The 20,471-nt window shown below is 34.7% G+C and overlaps 2 protein-coding genes and 1 pseudogene across 14 annotated transcripts in view; 2 read left to right on the top strand and 1 right to left on the bottom strand.

Annotated features, from left to right (window-relative positions):
* The window catches only part of FYTTD1 (forty-two-three domain containing 1), a 31,158-nt gene extending 21,021 nt beyond the window's left edge, over positions 1-10,137 (top strand). For both annotated transcript variants that reach the window (XM_033125866.1, XM_033125855.1), the window contains exons 4-9: positions 3,095-3,207; positions 5,304-5,400; positions 5,804-5,865; positions 7,329-7,403; positions 8,226-8,352; positions 9,941-10,137. In XM_033125866.1, coding sequence (XP_032981757.1) covers positions 3,095-3,207; positions 5,304-5,400; positions 5,804-5,865; positions 7,329-7,403; positions 8,226-8,352; positions 9,941-10,039 — 573 coding nt within the window. In that variant the 3' untranslated portion in view covers positions 10,040-10,137. The remainder of the gene's footprint in view (positions 1-3,094; positions 3,208-5,303; positions 5,401-5,803; positions 5,866-7,328; positions 7,404-8,225; positions 8,353-9,940) is intronic.
* LOC117033669 (40S ribosomal protein S15a-like) lies at positions 599-3,088 on the bottom strand (annotated as a pseudogene).
* Positions 10,138-16,233: 6,096 nt separating the features above from the next.
* Positions 16,234-20,471, top strand: part of LRCH3 (leucine rich repeats and calponin homology domain containing 3) — a 97,887-nt gene continuing 93,649 nt past the window's right edge. For all 12 annotated transcript variants that reach the window (XR_004424712.1, XM_033123640.1, XM_033123664.1 and 9 more), the window contains exon 1: positions 16,234-16,531. Coding sequence is in view for 11 of the 12 variants with exons in the window: in XM_033123640.1 (XP_032979531.1) it covers positions 16,270-16,531 (262 nt within the window). In the remaining variant the exon portion in view is untranslated. The remainder of the gene's footprint in view (positions 16,532-20,471) is intronic.

Below are 20,471 nucleotides of genomic sequence, written 5' to 3'. Positions count from 1 at the left end.
AGAGTCTGATTAGGATACAATGTAGTAATTGTGAAGCAGATTATTTTCTAGCAATTTAGAAAATTCTATTTATATATAAATAACTCATTATCCTTTTCTGTTCATTAAACAAGTCACCTAAATAACTTAATTAGCCTTGAATTGCTATATATACTTTGAAATTTTACACTTTAAAAAAACTTCTGACCATAATTAGACTTTCTGTTACTTTATCTCTTTCTTACTTACTGTAGTTTATATAAATTGGTGAGATTTTTTCAATAAAAATATACGTTTTCTTACCTATGAAATGAATAAGTGAGAAAGATAGCATACTCATTTACATTATGGTAAATACAGCAAATCGCTATGATAAGAGGGGAATGGTTGTATCTAAGAATGAATTTTATTTTTGGTCAGATTCAAATTAAAGTATCTATCAAGTATAAGTTGTGTTTCAGTTATTCAGGGATTCTTCTACTGGAATATAGAACTTTGTGTCAGTCCTATAACACTGCCCTTTTAGATTCCAAATTTCCTAAAACTAATGGTCTGTAGAACTTTTAACTTGACTCAGATAATACTTAAACCATTTAGTACTTCTGTGAACTTAAAAAATTTGTTGTTGATATATATAGCAGTTGTTTTCTGCTTATAGGTAGTTTTAATCATTTATCTGATTTTGAAGTTAAACATAAACCTCTTATCTCCATATTATGGAATTATGTTCAGCAATAAAAAAGGAATAAATGTTAATACACAAGACAGCAAGGATATATATTTCAGAACATCATGCTAAGCAAAAGAAGTCAAACACAAAACACTAGGTACTGTGTGATTCCATTTACAGTAAGTCCTCACTTAATGCTATAGATAGATTCTGTGACTTAAAGCAAAAGGATGTATAACAAAACCGATTTCACCATAGGCTGATTGATATAAAAAAGAATTAGGTTCTTTTTTTTTGTCTTTGGAAAAAAATTTTATTTAAGTGTAGTTGGTATACAATATTATGTTGGGTAAGAGTTAGGTTCTGATGGCATCTCCTCAACATTGTAACGAAACAATGTTATTTGAGGACCTGTATTTGAAATTGTAGAAAAGGCGAAACTCTAGTAACAGATGAGTCATTGTCTGGTTATGATTCTCTATAATTACCCAAATTCATCAAGCTATATGCTTAAAAATTTATTATATGTAAATAATACCTTAATAAAATTAACATTAAAAATAAACTAAAAACCTCGATTTCTTTTGCTCAAGGAATAATTTTTTATATCAAAATTATTGTGAAAGAGAGAACACTCTTTAGATTCGGCCTTAATCAGTGCTTCCTGAATAGCCTTTTTTTTTTGGTTCATTGAGGCATTTTATTTGCACGTATGTATTACATTCCTAGGAAAAAATTCCCAGGATTTTCCCCTCCTATGTGTTTTCATCTTGCTTCTTCATGGTTTATGATGCCCGTTGAGGTTGTCAGTACAATAAAACCAAACTGACAGGATAGGAGCAGGTTGTTCGCCAGTTTTCTAGATTTTGAGTTGCACATCAAATCTGGGCTGATGACTTCACACTTGTTTAACCTGCCCATGAGGCTCACAATAATTTCCGCAGCTCTGTGATCATCAGTGATTTCAAATTTGCCAGTGTAACCATGCTTCATCATCAGTTAGAAACCGAATGATGACTTTGGAGCACGGCCTAATAAGAACCTGGCGTTTGCCTCTCTTTTTGGCATTGTTGATGCTTTTCAGAGCATTGACCAGGATATTCATGTGTGCCATTATGGCGGCATGTTTACATTACATGGAAAGATGGCAGAAAGAGGCCTGAATGGCTGTTCTTTTGTATCTCCAAGAAATGCTTCTTGCCTTTCATTAAAAAAAAAACAACAAAAAAAACAAACTATGAAAGAAAAACTTATCCCTAGTTGTACTTTTTAAAACACATTTATATACATATACAAACCTTAGATCCATGGAACACAAAGTCATCATATATTAATGGAGTGTTATAATTCTAGTCCATGTATTTATCATTTAATTAGTGTTGATTGAGTACCTACTATGTGCTCGGTGCAAGAGATTCTGCAGTAATTCAACAGAAAATCCCTGACCTTATGGAAAACTCAGATAAACATTAAATAATCACATAAATAACTATATGATTATAATATGGCAGGTGCTTTGAAGGAAAATAATATGTGACTACAGCATCATAGAAGGATCTTTCACATTTACCTATAAAAGGGTATTATTAAAGACAAAATACAAAGCTTGGAATGAGCCATTAGTCTGATTTCATAGCATTTCTCTTATACTCTTGGTAATTCTTTATCCCTGTTTTTACATTTACTTATTTTCCAAATGTTCAAGAAAATGAAGACTTTTATAATTTTTGCAATTTTTAGTCTATCGATGTTTATGAAGTACTTCACGTATGATTAAAATATAAGGGAGTCCAGATTAAAATATGGTCTATAATTGTCAAGGACTTTTGAAACTGCTTCATGGAAAATATGGATACACGAATTAGGCTTTAATGACGGATTGAATTTATATATGTGGAGGGAAAAAGGTGGACATTTCATGTGCTCGTTTTCTATGATAACTGAGTTTTCTTGATTCCTTTTTTTCTCTAACCATTTGTACTCAGGATTCTTTGCTATTATAATTACAACCTCCTGTTTTTTTCTTTCTCACACATTTGTTTTGGAACTTGGCCCTCTTACCCCTTTATTTGATATCAAAAACCACGTTTATGTAAATGATTCCCTAATTTATATCTCTGGCTTTCTGATTCTTCTCTTGCGTGCCAGACTCATATTTCCCCATCACCTATGCATCCCCCAGAGCACCTCAAACTGAACAGATCTAAAATAGAAAAAAATTATTTTTCTGTCCAAATTCTTCTTTTGTTGCAAGTATTTTATGTATAATATGGTGGTCTTTTCAGTCACTTAGTCTGGAAATATTTAAGTCATTTTAGCTTTTCTCTCTAACCTGCACATCTAAGTGGTGGTCAGGCCCTGTCCATTCAGCCTCAGAAATGTTTATTGTAATAGGGTATATAGCAAAAAGCAGTCTGATTAACATAGTTTCTTGCCTTCTGAAAGAATATAGAACGATATTTTCCAGCATTAAAAAGGAAGGCAAACCTTCTGAGACAAAATGAAGTGCAGAGAAAAACAGTTGCAGTTCTCAAGAGACCTAACCAGCTAAATAGAAAGTAAGTATTCAGATATAAGACAATAATATGTTATCCTGCATAAAGACATACTTCTTTCCTAAGTGTTCAAAGGAATGGATTTTCAATGATTCTTACAGTTCTCTGATCATTTGCAAGACAGATATTTGAGATGTCTATCTGAATATGGAAGCATTTACAAATAACCTTTCTTATTTCTTAGACCCAGTGTTATTGATGAATTTAATTAATTATAAACTTTTTATAAAAGTGTCACTCTGCTTCTTTACCTCTCTTGACATATAGAATACAATTGCAAAAGGTAATTGTTTTGGTAAAAAACACCTCAGGCAGATTTATTCAAAATTGGGAATTCTGAAAGCTGAATTTGTTACTCAGTCTTAAAGGCTCTTTTTAATAGAACAGTGTGCAAAGTCTGACAATTAGGTTCGCAAACTCATCCTACATACCTCATTGCTGAATATCACTACAGTCACCTACCTTCGAAGTTCCTTGGGAAGCTATGCACCGTCACCAGCATCTGTTCCCCCATTCAAAGCAGTTTTGGAACTCTTTTTCTGGAATGGCCATCAGAGCTGTCGTCGTATTACACTTGATGTCCTGAATGTTGTCAAAATGTCAATATTTCCTTTATCTTCGGGTAAAGAAAGAAGTCATTGGGAGCCAGATCAAGCGAGTAGGGAGGGTGTTCCAATACAGTTATTTGTTTACTGCTAAAAACTCCCTCACAGACAGTGCCCTGTGAGCTGGTGCTTTGTCGTGATGCAGGAGCCATGCATTGTTGGCAAAAAGTTAGGTCATCTAACTTTCTTGCGCAGCCTTTTCAGCACTTCCAGATGTTAACTTGGTTAACTCTTTGTCCATTTGGTACAAATTTATAATGAATAATCCTTCTGATAATCAAAAAAGGGTAGCAGCATTGTTGCAACAAGTTTGCGGACTTAATTGTCAGACCTGCTATGTTATTTGTGGAAAGCAAACTAGAAAGAATTCTGCATGAATGTTTCTTAAAATGAGATTATTTTAATTTAAATTGAAAGCCATAACAAAAACTTAAATATTATGATCTATTGTTTTGGAATTTTGTTCTCTGTAAGGATAAAGTGGGCAAAAAGGAAGTTGACAAGCTGCATAGTTACCTTTTTATTTCAGTTTCAAGTACCATTTATTTACCTTTATAGTATAAAATAATTCAAAACAAAACAAAAAAACCCTGAAATGAAGTCTTTGTATATAAATGGAATGGCTAAAATTGCAGTTTTACTTAACTGTCATCTCTTTTTCTTTCGGGAATCAATTGGTAGTATCTTTGGAAATGGAGAACTTCTCACCTACTAAGAACTTGTCAATTGCATGAGCCATTCATTAATGAGCCCATGCTAATTGGGCTAGCTAGGGAAATTTTGTATTTGAGCCTCTATAAGAGTGGAGGTAAGATTAAGCAACATGTTAAGCATTTATTTATAAAAATAAGTAGGTAAATATACAAATTTGTTTTCTCATATTTTACCAACTTTCTATAGAAACTAGACAGGAATTGATAAACATCAAGTGAAACATAATTAAGGATACGTTGTTCTGTGTGTGAAGGAGCAAGCAGTGGAAGAATATAAGTTTCTCTGTAATGTATATTAATATGTAAATGTTTCTGAGTGAGAAAGGAAAACAGAAAAAGATTTTTTCTTTTCAAGATTTCTCTTCAAGATTTTTTCTTTTTAGCAGTTTGACTAGGCACAGTAGGTGTGGTTTTTCTTTGTACTAATCCTGTAAATAAATCTGTACTTACGTCTTTTGCCAAATTTAAGAAACAACATTAAAAATGTTGTTTTCTAATGTCTTTAGAAGAGATCTTATATATTTGGAATTTTGTAGAGTTGAATATTTACAAGATAAATTAGTTCAAAAGTAACCAAGTTGTTATGTAATATGCTATAGAGGGAGATGTTTATAAATCAAATCTCAATAGCTTCATGTAAATAAGGAAATAATCCAATCTTTATATTTAGTGAGTGTCAAATTTTCAGCCTATGAATTTAACTATTTTTGCTTATTTTTTTCAAGATGTTTGAATGTTGTTAAGTGGCTCAGACTGTTACTCATGTGTGTTTTTGTTGCAGAAATAACATTCCAGCCAATTATACCAGGAGTGGAAATAAATTAAGTCACCAGAAAGACACTCGTCAGGCAACTTTTCTTTTCAGAAGAGGCCTGAAGGTATAAAAAACCCTTGGTGTGGTGTTTTCTTTTTACCCAAACAAAGGAGCCTGAACATTCATCTTTAGTAATCCGCAATCATAGAAATGTCTCATAGCTGAGGTAGAGGTTGGGTTTGCGGTGTGGAGAATATGACATTAGATTAGTTTCTTTTTTCCACCTCCCTTTTCTCTTGTCCTCAATAGCAACATCATATAAGAATTTAAAATGTTATTTAGGAATAAGCCTGTTTTTACTACTTGTTATGATTCAGGAATCCCAACAAAGAGGTGTTGCCAGAATAAACACATGCCCCTCCTGCATGCGTACACATATCACAGTGGGTTATAAAGTTAGGAGGATAATCTTTGGATTCAAATCCTCTGCTTTCTGTGGGATCTACTACTTTTTTTTTCCCCTTCAGGTTCAGGCCCAGTTGAACACAGAACAACTGCTAGACGATGTAGTAGCAAAGAGAACTCGTCAGTAAGTTTCAATTTGTTCTTCACGATGTCATTTCCAAACTCCCAGAATACTAGCGACCCAAAATACTTTGTGCCCTAGTCCAAAATAAATTAAATGAGACCTAAAGTAAATTAACCATTGAGCCTGAAACAAATCCTTTTTTTTTTTTGCTATTTTTTCCCTCAGAAATATTTTGTATTTTCACGTCAGTATTTTAAAACAGTTTTAGCACCAAATACATTGCTCTATTTTTAATTTTTTTATTGCCTGATTATTTTAATGAAATAGCTCTTCATTTTCTGTAACTGCTTTTATACAAATGAATCTATTCAGTGAATAAATAGAAGAAAATCCATAGAGCTTTCTGTAAAATTTGTAAACCTTTAAAAACAATAGATATTTTTCCTTTTCACATATTCTTTTTTCCCCCTTATCCCTATAAAGGTTTTTCAAAAATATTTTTTTGTCTGTTAGAATTGCACTTCCCAAGTATGAGTTGTAACATTCTAATTCCATCAATGTGATCGGGTTTTGAGATTAAACTATTCACAATTTTGGAAAACCAAACATACAAAACATGATCATGGTCCAGACAGGTATCATGCCACCTAAAATGGGGCGTGATTTTGAGCAGTCGGAGTGTAAGAAAGGAAAATTGATACTGGCAGTATTCTTTTACACAGGAATCATGACATTGGAAACCGTAAGGAAGACAATGATAATAGATTATTTGCTTCTACGTGAACAATATTTACATAATTGTAATAATATGAATGCTGTTTGTTTTGAATTTTGAGAATCAACGTATGGAGCAAAGTGCAAAATTGTTAATTTGGTGACAGACTATAATGTAAATGTCAGATTTGAAGTAACATAAATATAATAGGAGAGCTGATAAAAAGTGGGAAAAGAGAATATGGCGGGAAAGAAGAGAGTTACTTTTTATAAGTGGGGAGGGGATGGTGTCAAGAAACTACTGAAAGAAAGGGATTTAAATATATTTAAAGTTATAATGGAAGTAAAATAGTGATACAGCCATCAAAACATTTAGCGTTAGCTAGGAAAACTAAACGATAGTATGATGAATCCTAATCAGAGCAAATATTACACAAGCATCTTGTTTAGTGAAATGGAGGTAACAAGCAAGCAGTAAAAACAGGAAAGGTTAAAAGTACTGCCCTAGGGAGCAGGAATAGGGAGAGTAGTGAGATGAAGGACTGTCGCTTTTCTTTAGAAGCCTTTCTGTATTATCTGGGGTTTTTTAAATGTACATATATTTGTTACACTGAAAAATATTTAATAAAATGTCTAGTTCCTGTACCCAGGATGCTGATTAATTATATCATGATGGGGCGCAGGTATCTATTTTTTAAAAGCTAAGAAAAAAGTAATGACAACTTTAAAATGTATGCTTTTTATGATAAATGCACTGTAAGATTTATAAACTTCCATTCTAATGCAGTTTTTGGTTTTTCTGAAACTAGATGGCGAACTTCCACCACAAATGGAGGAATTTTGACTGTGTCCATTGATAACCCTGGAGCAGTGCAGTGCCCAGTGTAAGTCTTCTCCTGATTTTGCAGAAATTATAACGTCTCAGTATATAATAGAAAGTTAGTGGACTGTGCTCAGAGTATGATGTCCAAGTTAGAATAAACTGAGGCAAAGATAACAGTAATACTTATAGTTATAAATGGAAATAGTATAGTAAGCAGTTGAAAGTAAAAGCTCCTTTGATTCCTGGTTCTATAGCTCCAAAGTAACCAACCACATACAACAGTATTTTTATTTTAAAAGGTGGTGCATGTATAACAAATAATATATACATCTATTTTTTATGTATAAAATAATAAATAATACTATACATACTTGTTCCCTTCTCTCCCTCCTCCCAGTATATTTTGAACAGTTTTGCTTTTCAGTACACCTACATACCTCCTTTCAAAAGTCTTCATAGTGTGTTCTTTTATCTAGATGACCTTAATTTAGTTTACCATTATATTTATTGCATTATAAACTTTCCAGGTTTATGGAGTTTTTGATATATCCTGCTATTTTAATAATTGAAATGAAAAGAATGTGAGATGGGTCTCTAAGACTTCAGAGGTTGCTTTTTTCTTAAGTAGAAAATCAAGACTTGGGAATCACCAATCATTCCAAATGGTTGAAAAGTTTATAGTTCTACTTAAAGAGGTATTCTGTGAGTGATTATAAATTTTAGTCTCTAGTCAATCAAGAATCATGTACTTTTTTTTGAGAACACAAAATAGCTCTAATACATTTGAACATGAGTACAAGTTAATATACCTTATGTAGCAAATGATTTATTTTTCTTCTTTTGATTAAACTGGTCTAATTTCATTTTAATTTTTTTCTAATAGAACTCAGAAACCACGATTAACTCGTACTGCTGTACCCTCATTCTTAACAAAACGGGAGCAGTCTGATGTAAAGAAAGTTCCTAAAGGTGTTCCCCTGCAATTTGACATAAATAGTGTTGGAAAACAGGTAAGTTTTTTTCCCTTGTATTTTTTTGAGCCATTCACTGAGAGTATTTCAGTTAACAAAACAAATGTGCAGTGAATTAAATAGGGTGTCCTAAGTTTCCTCAACCCTAGGAATCCACTGATTTGTCTACTTTCTGTTTATAGATTTCCCTATTTTAGACATTTCATATGAACGGAATCATACAATATGTGCTCTTTTTTGACTGGCTTCTTTCACTAAGCATAGTATTTTCAAAGTTCACCTATAGTGTATCAGTATTTCATTTCTTTTCATTGCTGAATACTGTTCCACATACGGATATACCATATTTTATTCATTCATCAGTTGGCAGACATTTGTATTGTTTCCATTCTTTGGCTATTGCGAATAATGCTCCTCTGGACATTCATTCACAGGTTTTTGTGTGAGTTTATGTTTTCATTTCAGGTTGGTAAATACCTAAGACTGGATTTGCTATGTTGCTTTGTAACTCTATATTTAACCTTTTGAGGAACTGCCAGATTGTTTTCCAAAGAAGTGGCTGCACTGTTTTACATTGCTACCAGCATGTATGAGGATTCTAAATTTTTCCACGTCTTCACCAACACTTACTATCTGTCATTTGATTATAGCCATCCAAGTGCATGTGGAATGGTATATCTCACTATAGTTTTGACATTTTTTATGTTAACCTTGGATCTTGTGATCTTGGTAAAATTTACTTACTACTTTTTGTAATTTTGTAGATTCCTTAGGATTTTTTGTGTAAACTATCATGTCATTTTCCAAATTTCTTTCCAATCATTAAACCTTTCCTTTATTATAATGGGTAGGACCTTCAGTACAATGTTGGGTAGAAGTGGGAATTCCTGAGGGAATTCCCTTGTATTCTTAAGTTGCTGAGAATTTTTATCATGAATAAGTGTTGGATTTTGTGTCACATAACTTTTTTATATCCATTGACATAAAGTCTGTGGAATTGAAGATAAGAAATATCTTCAGAAATTTGACCAAATTTAATTTGCTATTTTTACTTTATTTTGTCCTTACCACTTTCCTTTCAGAAATGATGAGGTATAATTTGGGTGTACTTCCTGCTATTTATCAAAAGCCAGATTTTGATTTGAATTTCATTTTGAGTTCATAGAAATTCAAGAACTCATAGAAATTCAAGAAAATTTACTTCAAAATATTCACAAGACTAACTCCCAACTTTTAATCAGAAGTATCACTAGACTTAGTGGCAGTTTTCAGAGCCTAAAAATAATTCAGATAGAGAAATCTTTGGGTATATGATTTATAGGCATTATAGTATATGTGTTTTGTGTATAATGTAGGCATTATAGTGCTTAGGAAATAAGAGATCCTGACTCAGACTGCCTGGTTTAAATCCTGGAGTTGCAAGTCGGCAAGTTAACTTCTCTAAACATCACTAAATTCACCTGTTTCATATGGTTTTTGTTACAATTAAATGAGTTCCTACACATAAATATTCAGGAAACATTAGCTATTGTTACTGTGAATTACCATTATATACAAGCACTTTGTTCCAAAGCAAATATGGCTTACAATCAAGTTGTTAATTTTTGTCTTGTTTTGTTTTCTCTAGACTGGGATGACTTTGAATGAACGATTTGGGATCCTGAAGGAACAAAGAGCCACTCTCACGTTCAACAAAGGAGGAAGCCGCTTTGTAACCGTGGGATAGATCCCATGTCAAAGGGACTTTTGGAGTGATGACTCTGTTTAAAAAGTTGAATTGCTTGAAGAGTTTATCACAGAAATTCAAGGAACTTTATTTCAAAATATTCACAAGGCTAAATTACTTTTATTTTTATTTTTGAAGTTTTTTTTTTTTTTTTAAACATGTATAAATAGTGCCCTGAAAGAATAACAGGGAATATACCTATCTGTTCTTAAAGATTTCTTGGTTGGCCCAGACAGAACAGTTCTGTTTAACTTTTTTGGTTTCTCATGAAGCAGGAAGAAGACAGAAAGAGAAATTAATTATTTTTATGATAGTGGTATTTAGGATCTCATCTCCTTGGCCCATTTTTTACACTTTGCCATGATAAATCTTGGTCTTCAGAAATATGAGTAGGTCCCTTTGTTGCTGTCACTTATTCTTTAATAGATAGTGTTGATGTAATAAGTACAGTTGACTTTCATTAGCGCTATTAAAAAAAATTAGAATTCTACTTTTGGGTTTTAAGATTTATGGGAATATCTGGAACTTGGCTCGTTTTTCAGATAGTATTAGGTCAATCCTCTAGAGTTGTAAATCTTTAAAGTTGAAATTTTAACAAGAAAGGTGACTCTAGGCATTAGTCTCAGTTTAAAATGTTGCTGTTTGAAGGCCATAAATGCATGTTTACAAAATTATCTAGTAGAGCCTTGGAGAAGATCCAGTGTAAAAATCTGACAGTTTGTGGAAGTAAATGAAAAAAGCATGAGAGGAAATAGGTTGAAAACAGGTACTGGTAACTGAGGTGAAAAACTTTAAAACCCAGGTCATAGCTATACTGTTTGGATTTATGGTAATCTTGAGTCTAGTGTCCACAAAGAAGTCTCCAAATGACATTTAGAAAAATTAAAATGAGTCCCTTAGATATTCTTATAGTAAAATTCATAGCCATAAAGTCTTATACTTCTTATTCGAAAAGTTAAATTTATCAGCATTTAAGCTTGCTAAATAAACAGTATACAGCTCCAAAAACAAAACTAGTATATGTCACAAAGAAAAAAATGCAAAATGAGACTAGGGTAACATCATAACCTTATTTTATACCTTTCACTCTTACTTCTTGTGTAAAGTTCAGGCATTTAGGGTAAGAAAAGGTCCCCCGACCCAGCCACACTCTGGAGGGGAAGGAGTTAGTTTGCTGTGCCAAGCTAGTGCTGAGTCCTCAGATGGTTGTAATCTACAAGCTATGGTATAATGCCAAAATGCAGCAAAATACCCAGCTACAAGTTTGGTCGTTTTGAAGCTAACCTTTTGGTTTGCTATAATGTTAAAACCTCTAAGTAGGTGTTAGCTTCCCTAGAGTGTATTATTAGAGTTGATTTCCCCTATAAAAAAAACAAACAAAAACAAAAAGCGAAACAAAACATTAAGTTATAACTCCTGCCTGCCTTGCATTGTATACTAGATTTCATTGTTGTCTCCCATGCTCCTTGGGTTACGTGGTTCATGCTACCCACGGAAAGCTATCAAAAATAGTTCCATGCTTATTATACCAAAGAATTAAATCTGATCCTTAATATCTGGTATTTTGCCAGTAAGTCTACTGATAAAGGATTATTGGAAGCCAGTCACACAATTTGGAAATAAACTTTAGTCTCTTTTTAGGCCAAGGACTCACTGCAAAACATTTTTGCAAGAATGAATGCTTAGATTTGATCCATGAACAATACATTTTAGACTGGTTTAGAATTTCTGATAGCTTATTTTAAAGCAAAGGAAAAACAACTGAGCACGAGTTTGCTGTCTATAGAACAATTTGTGAAAATATGGTATAAAGATGTTTTCATTGTCTTGTTATTTTAAATATTGTACAAAGCTATTATTAATGCATTTTTTTTTTTGAAAAACCTTAAAAATTGCCCCAAATATTGACATTAAGTTCATCAAACAACAGTGTCCTTGGTATATTAAACTTTTGCTCTTCATGCATCTGTAATTTCATTTTCTTTTTAAATACAAAATTGTGCTTTTGTTACAACTAAATTAAAATTCTTCAGTGCTAATGTGTTGTATATAAGCAAAAGAATATGCTTTCTTGGAGGAAAATTTTCTTCTTTGAATGTGGTGGTAGTCATCCTTTTTCAGTTCTTAAAGTTTTTCTTTAAAAAAGATGCAACTTAAATGTATTTCCTTTGCATCAAGGTATATGCAAAACATTGATGCAGTGCATCACAAAATGAAAGTTTGTATTTAATGAGGAGACGCTTTACACTGTACTTTTTGGTGTTTTTTGGAAAAGTTACATTTAGATCTATTCTAAAGCTGTTCATTTTTAACAAATAAAATCTTACAGTACTCACGTGATTTATTCTTAGCTGTAAAGATTGAGTTGTGGTTTTTAGATTGTTCTATTGTAAAACCTTTGTAGTGATTATAACTTTTAGGGTTTTAAAAGCTACCTACTAGCTAAATTGGTAAATCAATCTAGACTCATATTCAATCCCTCTAAACTGCCTTTTGACCATTTCATTCATAGCTCCAACAGGAAGTTGCCAGGAGGAGTTAAAATAGAGAGTCACATTTACTTAGAATGCAGAATATTGGCCTGGATGAGCCTTTAGAGATCATCTAGTTCATCCCCTCTTTTTACATCTTAGTTAAGTGAGACCTGGTTTTTCAAGACTTGTGTGGGGCAGTCACTTTTTGAGCTTAGATCTTTTAATTCTCAATTCATAATAAACTGTGAATTAAACACCCACAGAAAGTAGTGGAATGGTGTGTGGCTTGTCAGATACCTAAAAAGCGGTAAAACCAATACTTTAGCTTTTGTAGCATGGTAGGTAAATCTACCAGTAATGATTATGAGACTTCATTACTTCGGTATTCAAATTATGTAGACCTATTAGAAAAGGCCAGTGTTCCTAATCAGACTGCGTTTTTTTTTAACAGGCATAAACTTCACCACAATTTTAATTATAAACAAATCATAAAATACTTCTAAATATGAAGAAACATAGACTTCATTGACCAATGGTTATTTTTTTTGTTACAATAGATATGTATATCATTTTACTGTCAGTAGCTTTATAATTCACACATCCAGTATCAGGGTAATTTTTGTTCTTTTTAGGGGGAGGTAATTTTTCTGATTTATAAGGGGATAACAGAAAAATAGCTGACTTTGCACTAAAGAGAATTAATGCCATACGTTCTGAATGTAGGCAGTATTAGGGCAGAAAATGATTTTATTTTTGATCAGTATGTCTTTGAACTTTAATCAGAATTATGATTGTTTTTGCCACTGTAAAAAAAACAAAAGGCATGTAATTTTTAAACTTCCCTTTAAAGAGAGTTCTTTTTGCATGGGTCAGTTTGGAATCTGACCCTTTTTAAAAAGGATTAGCTGGAGAGAGCTATTGAGATTTGAATGAAACCTTTGCTCCTAACTTTCAGCCTGTAAAATGAACAGGAAGAAGCAGGGAAATTCTCTATATCTGTTCCTAACATTCAGTAACCCCCACTGCCTATATTTTTAACTCCTACTTCCAGACCACAGAGCAGTAGTGGAATAAGTTATAGATGCCTGTAACTCTTTTGCTCACAGCCTTTTTGCAATTGTTTCTCATCATGTCTTTTATGCATCACTAGACTCTGGTGAACTTCCCATAATGACTCCATTTCCTGTATCTCATTCTTGCAAAAGGATCTTGTCACTTGATTTGTGGAGATTGAGGGAGTAGAATGAGAATTCCCTCATATTCTACCTTTGCTTTATAGATGAAACCTCAAATCCCTAGAAGTCTCAAAACTCCTTGATCTATCCTTTTTTCCAGCCTTCTTTACCTAGGACTTGTTCTCGTATAATGGTATATATAGCACCTTCATTTTCCTTGTATCCACAAGCCTTTCTTTTGGCTTTCAGATAGCTACATACTTAAGTATCCTGTTCTAAAAAACTAATTTTTTCTCTCTCAACTTTCCTGTATTAGTACATAACCTCTACTGTGTTAGTACATAACCCATCTTCTGTCTCTGCTTCTTTCCACTATTTTTTAACTCCTATTAATATACTCAGCCCTGGGTTAGAGAAGATAAAGGTAGCTTAACATACTAAGGTCTTTAAAATCTAGTTGAATAGATAAAGTACTGTGTTTCCCCAAAAATATGAACTAGCCGGACCATCAGGTCTGATGCATCTTTTGGAGCAAAAATTAATAAAAGTCCCGGTCTTATTTTACTATAGTATAAGGCCGGGGCTTTAATATAATACAATATATAATATAATACTGGGTTTTATATTAAATTTTGCTCCAAAAGATGCGTTAGACCTGATGTTCTGGTTGGGTCTTATTTTCAGGGAAACACGGTAACATCAACTATAAACTTGGCGAGAAGTTCAGAGACCAAGGTTAACATGAAATGTTGCAATTATGAGATGTGCAGGTAGATAGGAATTAAACCATATTATGGAGAACTTGTCAGAAGAAGAATTTAATGTAAATGTGTAAGGTAATAGGTAATCAAATATAGATAATATAATGGCGCATTTTAGAAAGGTATCTGGCAACTTTCTGGCATTGTTAATATGGCATGTAGGATTATGCTTTTAATCATTGTAGTTGAAATACTGTATCTAAAATTATAAAATGAGATCCTACTCTAAAATAGCTTAAAATCTTTCTAAGAATAACAAAATTTCAGGTAGACCAGAATAACAAAAATCAATTCATGTAGTAGATAAATATTATTTGTCAGGGACAACAAACACATCACTTACTATTGCAGTGACCCATAGCTCATAAAGGGCATTGACAATTGATCATGAAACTTGTTGCTGAAGAACCTAGCATAGTATTGAGTTCAGAGAACAGCTATGAGTAGCCATTACTAATTAGCTTTGGCACTGAGATTAAACGTTTTTACAATCTCTTCCAATTTGGAGTTGAGGGAAGTGCTAACAAGGTTTTATTAAAGAGTTGGGCCTTGAATGGTGAGTAGGATCTCGCCAGCCTTAATTTCTTTACCTGTTTGACATGAACTTTTTGGTCTTGGGCCCTCATGTTCTCCACATGTACTGTTATAAATCATACCTAGGTGTGATCATGCTGATCCTCCGCAATCTGAAATATTGCTCTCACCTTCCAGCCTATCCCACTTCACAATCCAAATTTGATTCAAAACCTCATTCATCCACAATGTAAATTCTTTTCATTAAATTCTGATAATCCACCCCACCCCTACTCAGGCCTTTCTTGTCTTGATCTCTAATTGGTCTATTTGTCTGGATTCTATGATTAGATTATAATCTAGGGAAAGGACTATCTGACAGCCTCTTCTATTGCCCTGAGTAAAAAACTAGATGATTGATTGTAGGGGAAATTTACATCAATTGGCAGGAACAGCTTAAATGTGCAAAAGAAAAGATAAAATGCTCAAGACTGCAATATAACTGAAGTCTTAATTGGTTTAAAATGAAGTGGTATTTTCCACTTTTTCAGTAACTGGTTTCATTTTTTTACCATTTCTTTAGTTCTACCTTTATTTCTGACATTTAGATTATGGCCAGACCATTTTCTCTTCCTCAGTTTTTGTTTCAGACCAAAAATTCAGACTTGAATGCTGTTCATCTTGCTTAAAATCTTGCCTCAAGGACAACTACTTAAGATGTTTTATTTTTATTAAGAACTATTCCAGAAAAGGCAGGGAGGGAGGGCCTAAAATATTTCTACAACCCTTTCAATGAGAATTACGGAGTTTGGGATCCAGTTTAGCCCTTGTTTTCCCTCAGGCAATAATAGTAAGTCCACATGTCTCCATTTGGATCATTTGGTTTACAGAATGACGAAGTTGGGAAATGTTTTAGGTCGTATCCCAGGGTCCCCTTCTCTCACTGCCCAAGTTTCTGGCAGCAAGTGTTAGGAAGCCTTAACTTAATGCTTAATCCTCCTTAATCCTCCAGTACTGAGGGAAGACGACAGAGATGTTTTGGTGAGAAGCGTCTGAAAGATTTTTGTAGAGACATTTTAGAAATGCTACTGGAAATCTAGAATAACGGCTGCTCCAGATTTGTGAGTTCCGTTTTATTTTCGCTTGAAAACTTCGTGGGCGGAGGCAAGCGCTTGGATGTACGCAGCAGGACCGCAGCCCTGCCCATGAAGGGAACGGTTCGGGGTCTGTGTGCCCTTTCCCCGCCCACCCATCAGTTCTGGCCGCGCATGCGCTGCACCGGCGGGTCGGAGATTGTCGGCTGGGAAATGGCGGCCGCAGGCTTGGTCGCTGTGGCCACGGCTGCAGAATACTCTGGCCCAGCAGCGTCGGGAGCTAACCTCTCCGGTGTTAACTGCGGCCCAAGCTCCGGGGCAGGTCCTGGTCCTGGCCCGGTCTCGTGGAGCCGCTCCATCGATCGAGCGCTGGAGGAGGCGGCGGTGACTGGGGTGCTGAGTCTGAGCGGCCGGAAACTGAGGGAGTTTCCCCGGGGAGCGGCCAACCACGACCTGACGGACACCACCCGCGCGGGTGAGCTGGGTGGGGGTATCCCTGTCGTCTGGCGGCCCTTGGCGCGGCGGAAGGCCATTCCAGCCCGTGGGGGGACCCGGGGGGTGGTTACAGCAGTTGGTCCTACATCTCTTTATCGGGACCCGGGTAACGGGCAGAGGGCAACTTGCCCCAACCCACTCACCCCCCGGGCCTGCGGGCCAGATCCCGAGCCTGGGGTGAGGCGGACAGCGGCATCTCTAGAGGAAGAGGGCTGTAGGGGATTGATGGGTGGTGGTGTACTCTCCCAGTACAGTAACTTATGCCTCTGCTGGGGTAGACCCTTGCCCCGCCCCGGTTTCTGCAGGCCTTTTCGGATTTGAGATTCCAAGTTGACTTTGCCAAGATTTGGGATGGTAGCACACTGTTATTATATCAGAATAGCGTTTGTCGCTGCATTGTCAGGAATGCTTCGATCTCAGCGCTGGCGTTTTTTCAAAAGTTGTTTTTAATGTGAATCCGAACGTTGTAACTTTTCTTTTGCCACCGTTATCTAGTTGACTTACCAAATGTACTTGTAAACATAAGTAGAGCCTACCTTCAGATTCCATTACGTTCCTCTCTCATCATCGCCCCCCCAAAAAAAAAGTTGAAGGAAGAAAACTACTTATAAACGATACGTAGATTGCCTGCTATAGCTGTATTTAATGCTTTAAAAAAAGTTATTTTTGCTTTATACATATTTTTGAACAGGATATAATAAGGAATTAGGTTTTCTTAGTTGTAGAGAACAATGGTTACTGAGATGTTCAACACATGTTTCTCTTGTGTTTAAAATACAGCTTCCTCAGGGAGTAGATTAAAAACTGTGTCTATTCATGTTTTGCACAAAGGAGGAAAAAAATCTGTAACACAAGTTTCTATAGTATGATGTGGTGAAGTGTTTTATTTCCATATAGTATTTTTGCAACCAAAGAATACGTAGTACTTTGTGTCTTATATTTATTCCATTTTATTTATCTTATTTTAAAATCTTCAATTTAACACCTTCTTATGTTTGTGCACTCATTAAAGATTGGTATTACATATGTATGATTCACTCATGTTAGAAAAATAAACAACTGTTAAACTGCTTCAAGAAACTATTCTTTCCAAAGAAACTTTTGCTCTAGTGTAAAGTGGAAAAAATTCAGTGCCTACTTATTTAATTTTTGGAAACAGTTGTACTGAATGCCGTTTGTATTTTTTAGTGAATGATAATTAAGTTAAACTTTCTTGCTAAGGTAAATATGAACAGCCACTTGTCTTTGGCATGTGTTCTGATAGACAACATCTAAACTTGTCATTCATGCCCCATATCTTCTGATTCTGTTCAGGAGATGGCTGTATGGCATATGAGTATTCAGGAAATAGCGTAGCAATTTCATATTGGTGTGAGTCATTTCAGTATTACTATATTAAGCCTGAAGCTAAAGAACAAATTGATTAACAGGAGTTTATCTAGCTCATTATCTTAACCTGTTTTAAAATAGTTGTAGGACCAACATGTTTTGCCTTTAAGGAATATTTTATTAACTAACAAAGAAAACCCAAGGGCATTTATGAAGTCTAATAAGTAATCCCAATGAATTGTTCCCTTACTGTACTCTGAATTTTTAATTTGTTATTATCCACATTTATTACTTTAATAGTTTCTATATAAACCAATTTTTTGTTGGTTGACATTTTATCTGATCGAAAACTAAAAAAAGGACTACAAGGTATTTTATAACCTATTAGACTAAAATCATCTTAATATGTTAGAACTATAATTTATTAAGTATAAGAAATCTTTGGCAGACCTTGGTAAATACAAAAACACTGAACTATTCTCTGAATTATTGTAAACAGATAATTTGATGTGGATAAGATCATTTATTGAGTTGTCACTGCTTGCTGTTCAGTGTGTTAGGTGTTTTAAAATACATTGCCTTGTTAAATGCTTAAAACCAATCGAGTAAATATTATTATCCCCATTTTACATATGAGGAATCACTTAAAATTTGCAGATGAGAGGTCACTCAGAGAAAGTCATATAACTAGAATTAATGGTAGAATTTCAGCCCAGGTCCATCTAATTGTTTTCTCTGTACTATGCCACACAGCCTCCCTATGTATAGATAGGTATTTCCATTCCTGTTTTTGACAGATAGTAAACCCAAGGTTTGGAGAGAGAAGATAATTTGCTCAAAGACCTGTAGCTAAAGGCCAGGTAAGGTGGTATTAGCCAGTATTTGAACCTAGCTTGAGGTAACTTCAAAACCATAGTCCACCTGTTATACCAGGTACTTTGATTATTTTTTTCAGTTACAGTTGACATTCAATATTATATTAGTTTCAGGTGTACAGCATAGTGGTTAGACATTTATATAATTTATGAAGTGATCCCCCAATTAATCTAGTATCCACCTGGCACTATATACATAGCGGTTGCAACATTATTGACTATATTCTCTATGCTGTACTTTACATCCCCGTAACTGTTTTGTAATTACCAATTTGTACTTAATCCCTTCTCCTTTTTCACCCAGCCCCCAAACCCGCCTCCCATCTGGCAACCATCAGTTTGTTGTCTGTATCTATGAGTCTGTTTCTGTTTTGTTTGTTTATTTTGTTCTTTAGAGTCCACATACAAGTGAGATCATATGGTATTTGTCTTTCTCAGTCTGAGTTATTTCACTTAGCATAAACCCTCTTGGTCCATCCATGTTATCGTATACCAGGTACTTTGATGAATTCAGACTCAGTTTATGTTACCTAAAATATTCTGTTTAGACCCTATAGGAAATTTAAAGCCAAGAAAATTATTTGAATGTTATATATCGGGGGTGCCAAAAAAGTGTCTACACATGACTTGTATTCATCTTTTGTTATCAGTATATATTGAGTGTTACAATTTTAATACAGTTTTTTCCTTTCTTAAAATGTGTATACATTTTTTTGGCACCCTTTGTATATCAAAATTGACACACAATCTACTGTTTCATAATGTATAGGAGTAGAATGTATCTGGTAGAGCTGCTGTCCTTCAGGAGTATACAGTCTAAGAAATAGCACATATTACCCATACCGTTTATAATTTGTGTGATTAGAATTCATCGTGGAACATTTTCTGGAGGTTTTCCCCTCCTGTTTGTTTTAAAAGGTAGATCATTAGGAGAAGGGAAATGCTTGGGAATGGCTGACTTGATTCAGTGGACAAAGAACATCTTAGAAGAAATCATGGAAGACTTGGGGGCAAAAAGGATGTGGTGTGGATTTGGGTAGGCAGAAAGGAGAAGGAAAGCCATTCCAGGCACTGGGGACAGCATGCAAAGTCTTAGAACATAGGATACTTCAGTGAATTTTGCTAGTATTAGGTTGTTGCAAAAGTAATTGCGGTTTTTGCAGTTATTTTAAACCTTTTAAAACGCAGTTACTTTTGCACCAACCTAATACATCATTCATTCCCCTTTCCTCTGATAACAACATTGTACTCCAGTTTTCCTAGGGAACTCCCCCTGTCAGTTACGTAGATCCTACCCTGACACAAGGGTGGGCACATGACTCAGGCATAGCCATCCCTCTGGCCACAGTGATTGTTCAGAGAAGGGCATGTTTTCCAGTCATCACACGTGAGTGTTAATTCTGAATTTTTTATTCAAACTGGTGAGAAACGCGCGCTCTGCTCTGCTTGGTGTTGCTGAGAGAATAGAGTGTGAGCCTGCGGGGTTGCCAGTAAATGGAAAGCAGCGCGAAAAGATGGAAAGAATGACGCCAAGTTCTGATGATAGTGTTTGAACCTTTGGATCAGTAATAGCCAGGCTTTAAGTTAGCGCTGCCCTTGGACTTCGAATTATGCAAGCCAGTTCCCTTTTCTGCTTAATTTGAGTAGAATGTTTGGATAGAAAATAAGGATCCTGACTAATATAATGAGACTGTTCTTGATAATGTTGTGAGGCCA

The sequence above is a fragment of the Rhinolophus ferrumequinum genome, chromosome 2, assembly GCF_004115265.2.
Source record: "Rhinolophus ferrumequinum isolate MPI-CBG mRhiFer1 chromosome 2, mRhiFer1_v1.p, whole genome shotgun sequence".
NCBI classification, from domain to species: domain Eukaryota; kingdom Metazoa; phylum Chordata; class Mammalia; order Chiroptera; family Rhinolophidae; genus Rhinolophus; species Rhinolophus ferrumequinum.
Note: the sequence above shows the minus strand (reverse complement) of the source record. Positions and strands in the feature narration are given on the sequence as shown.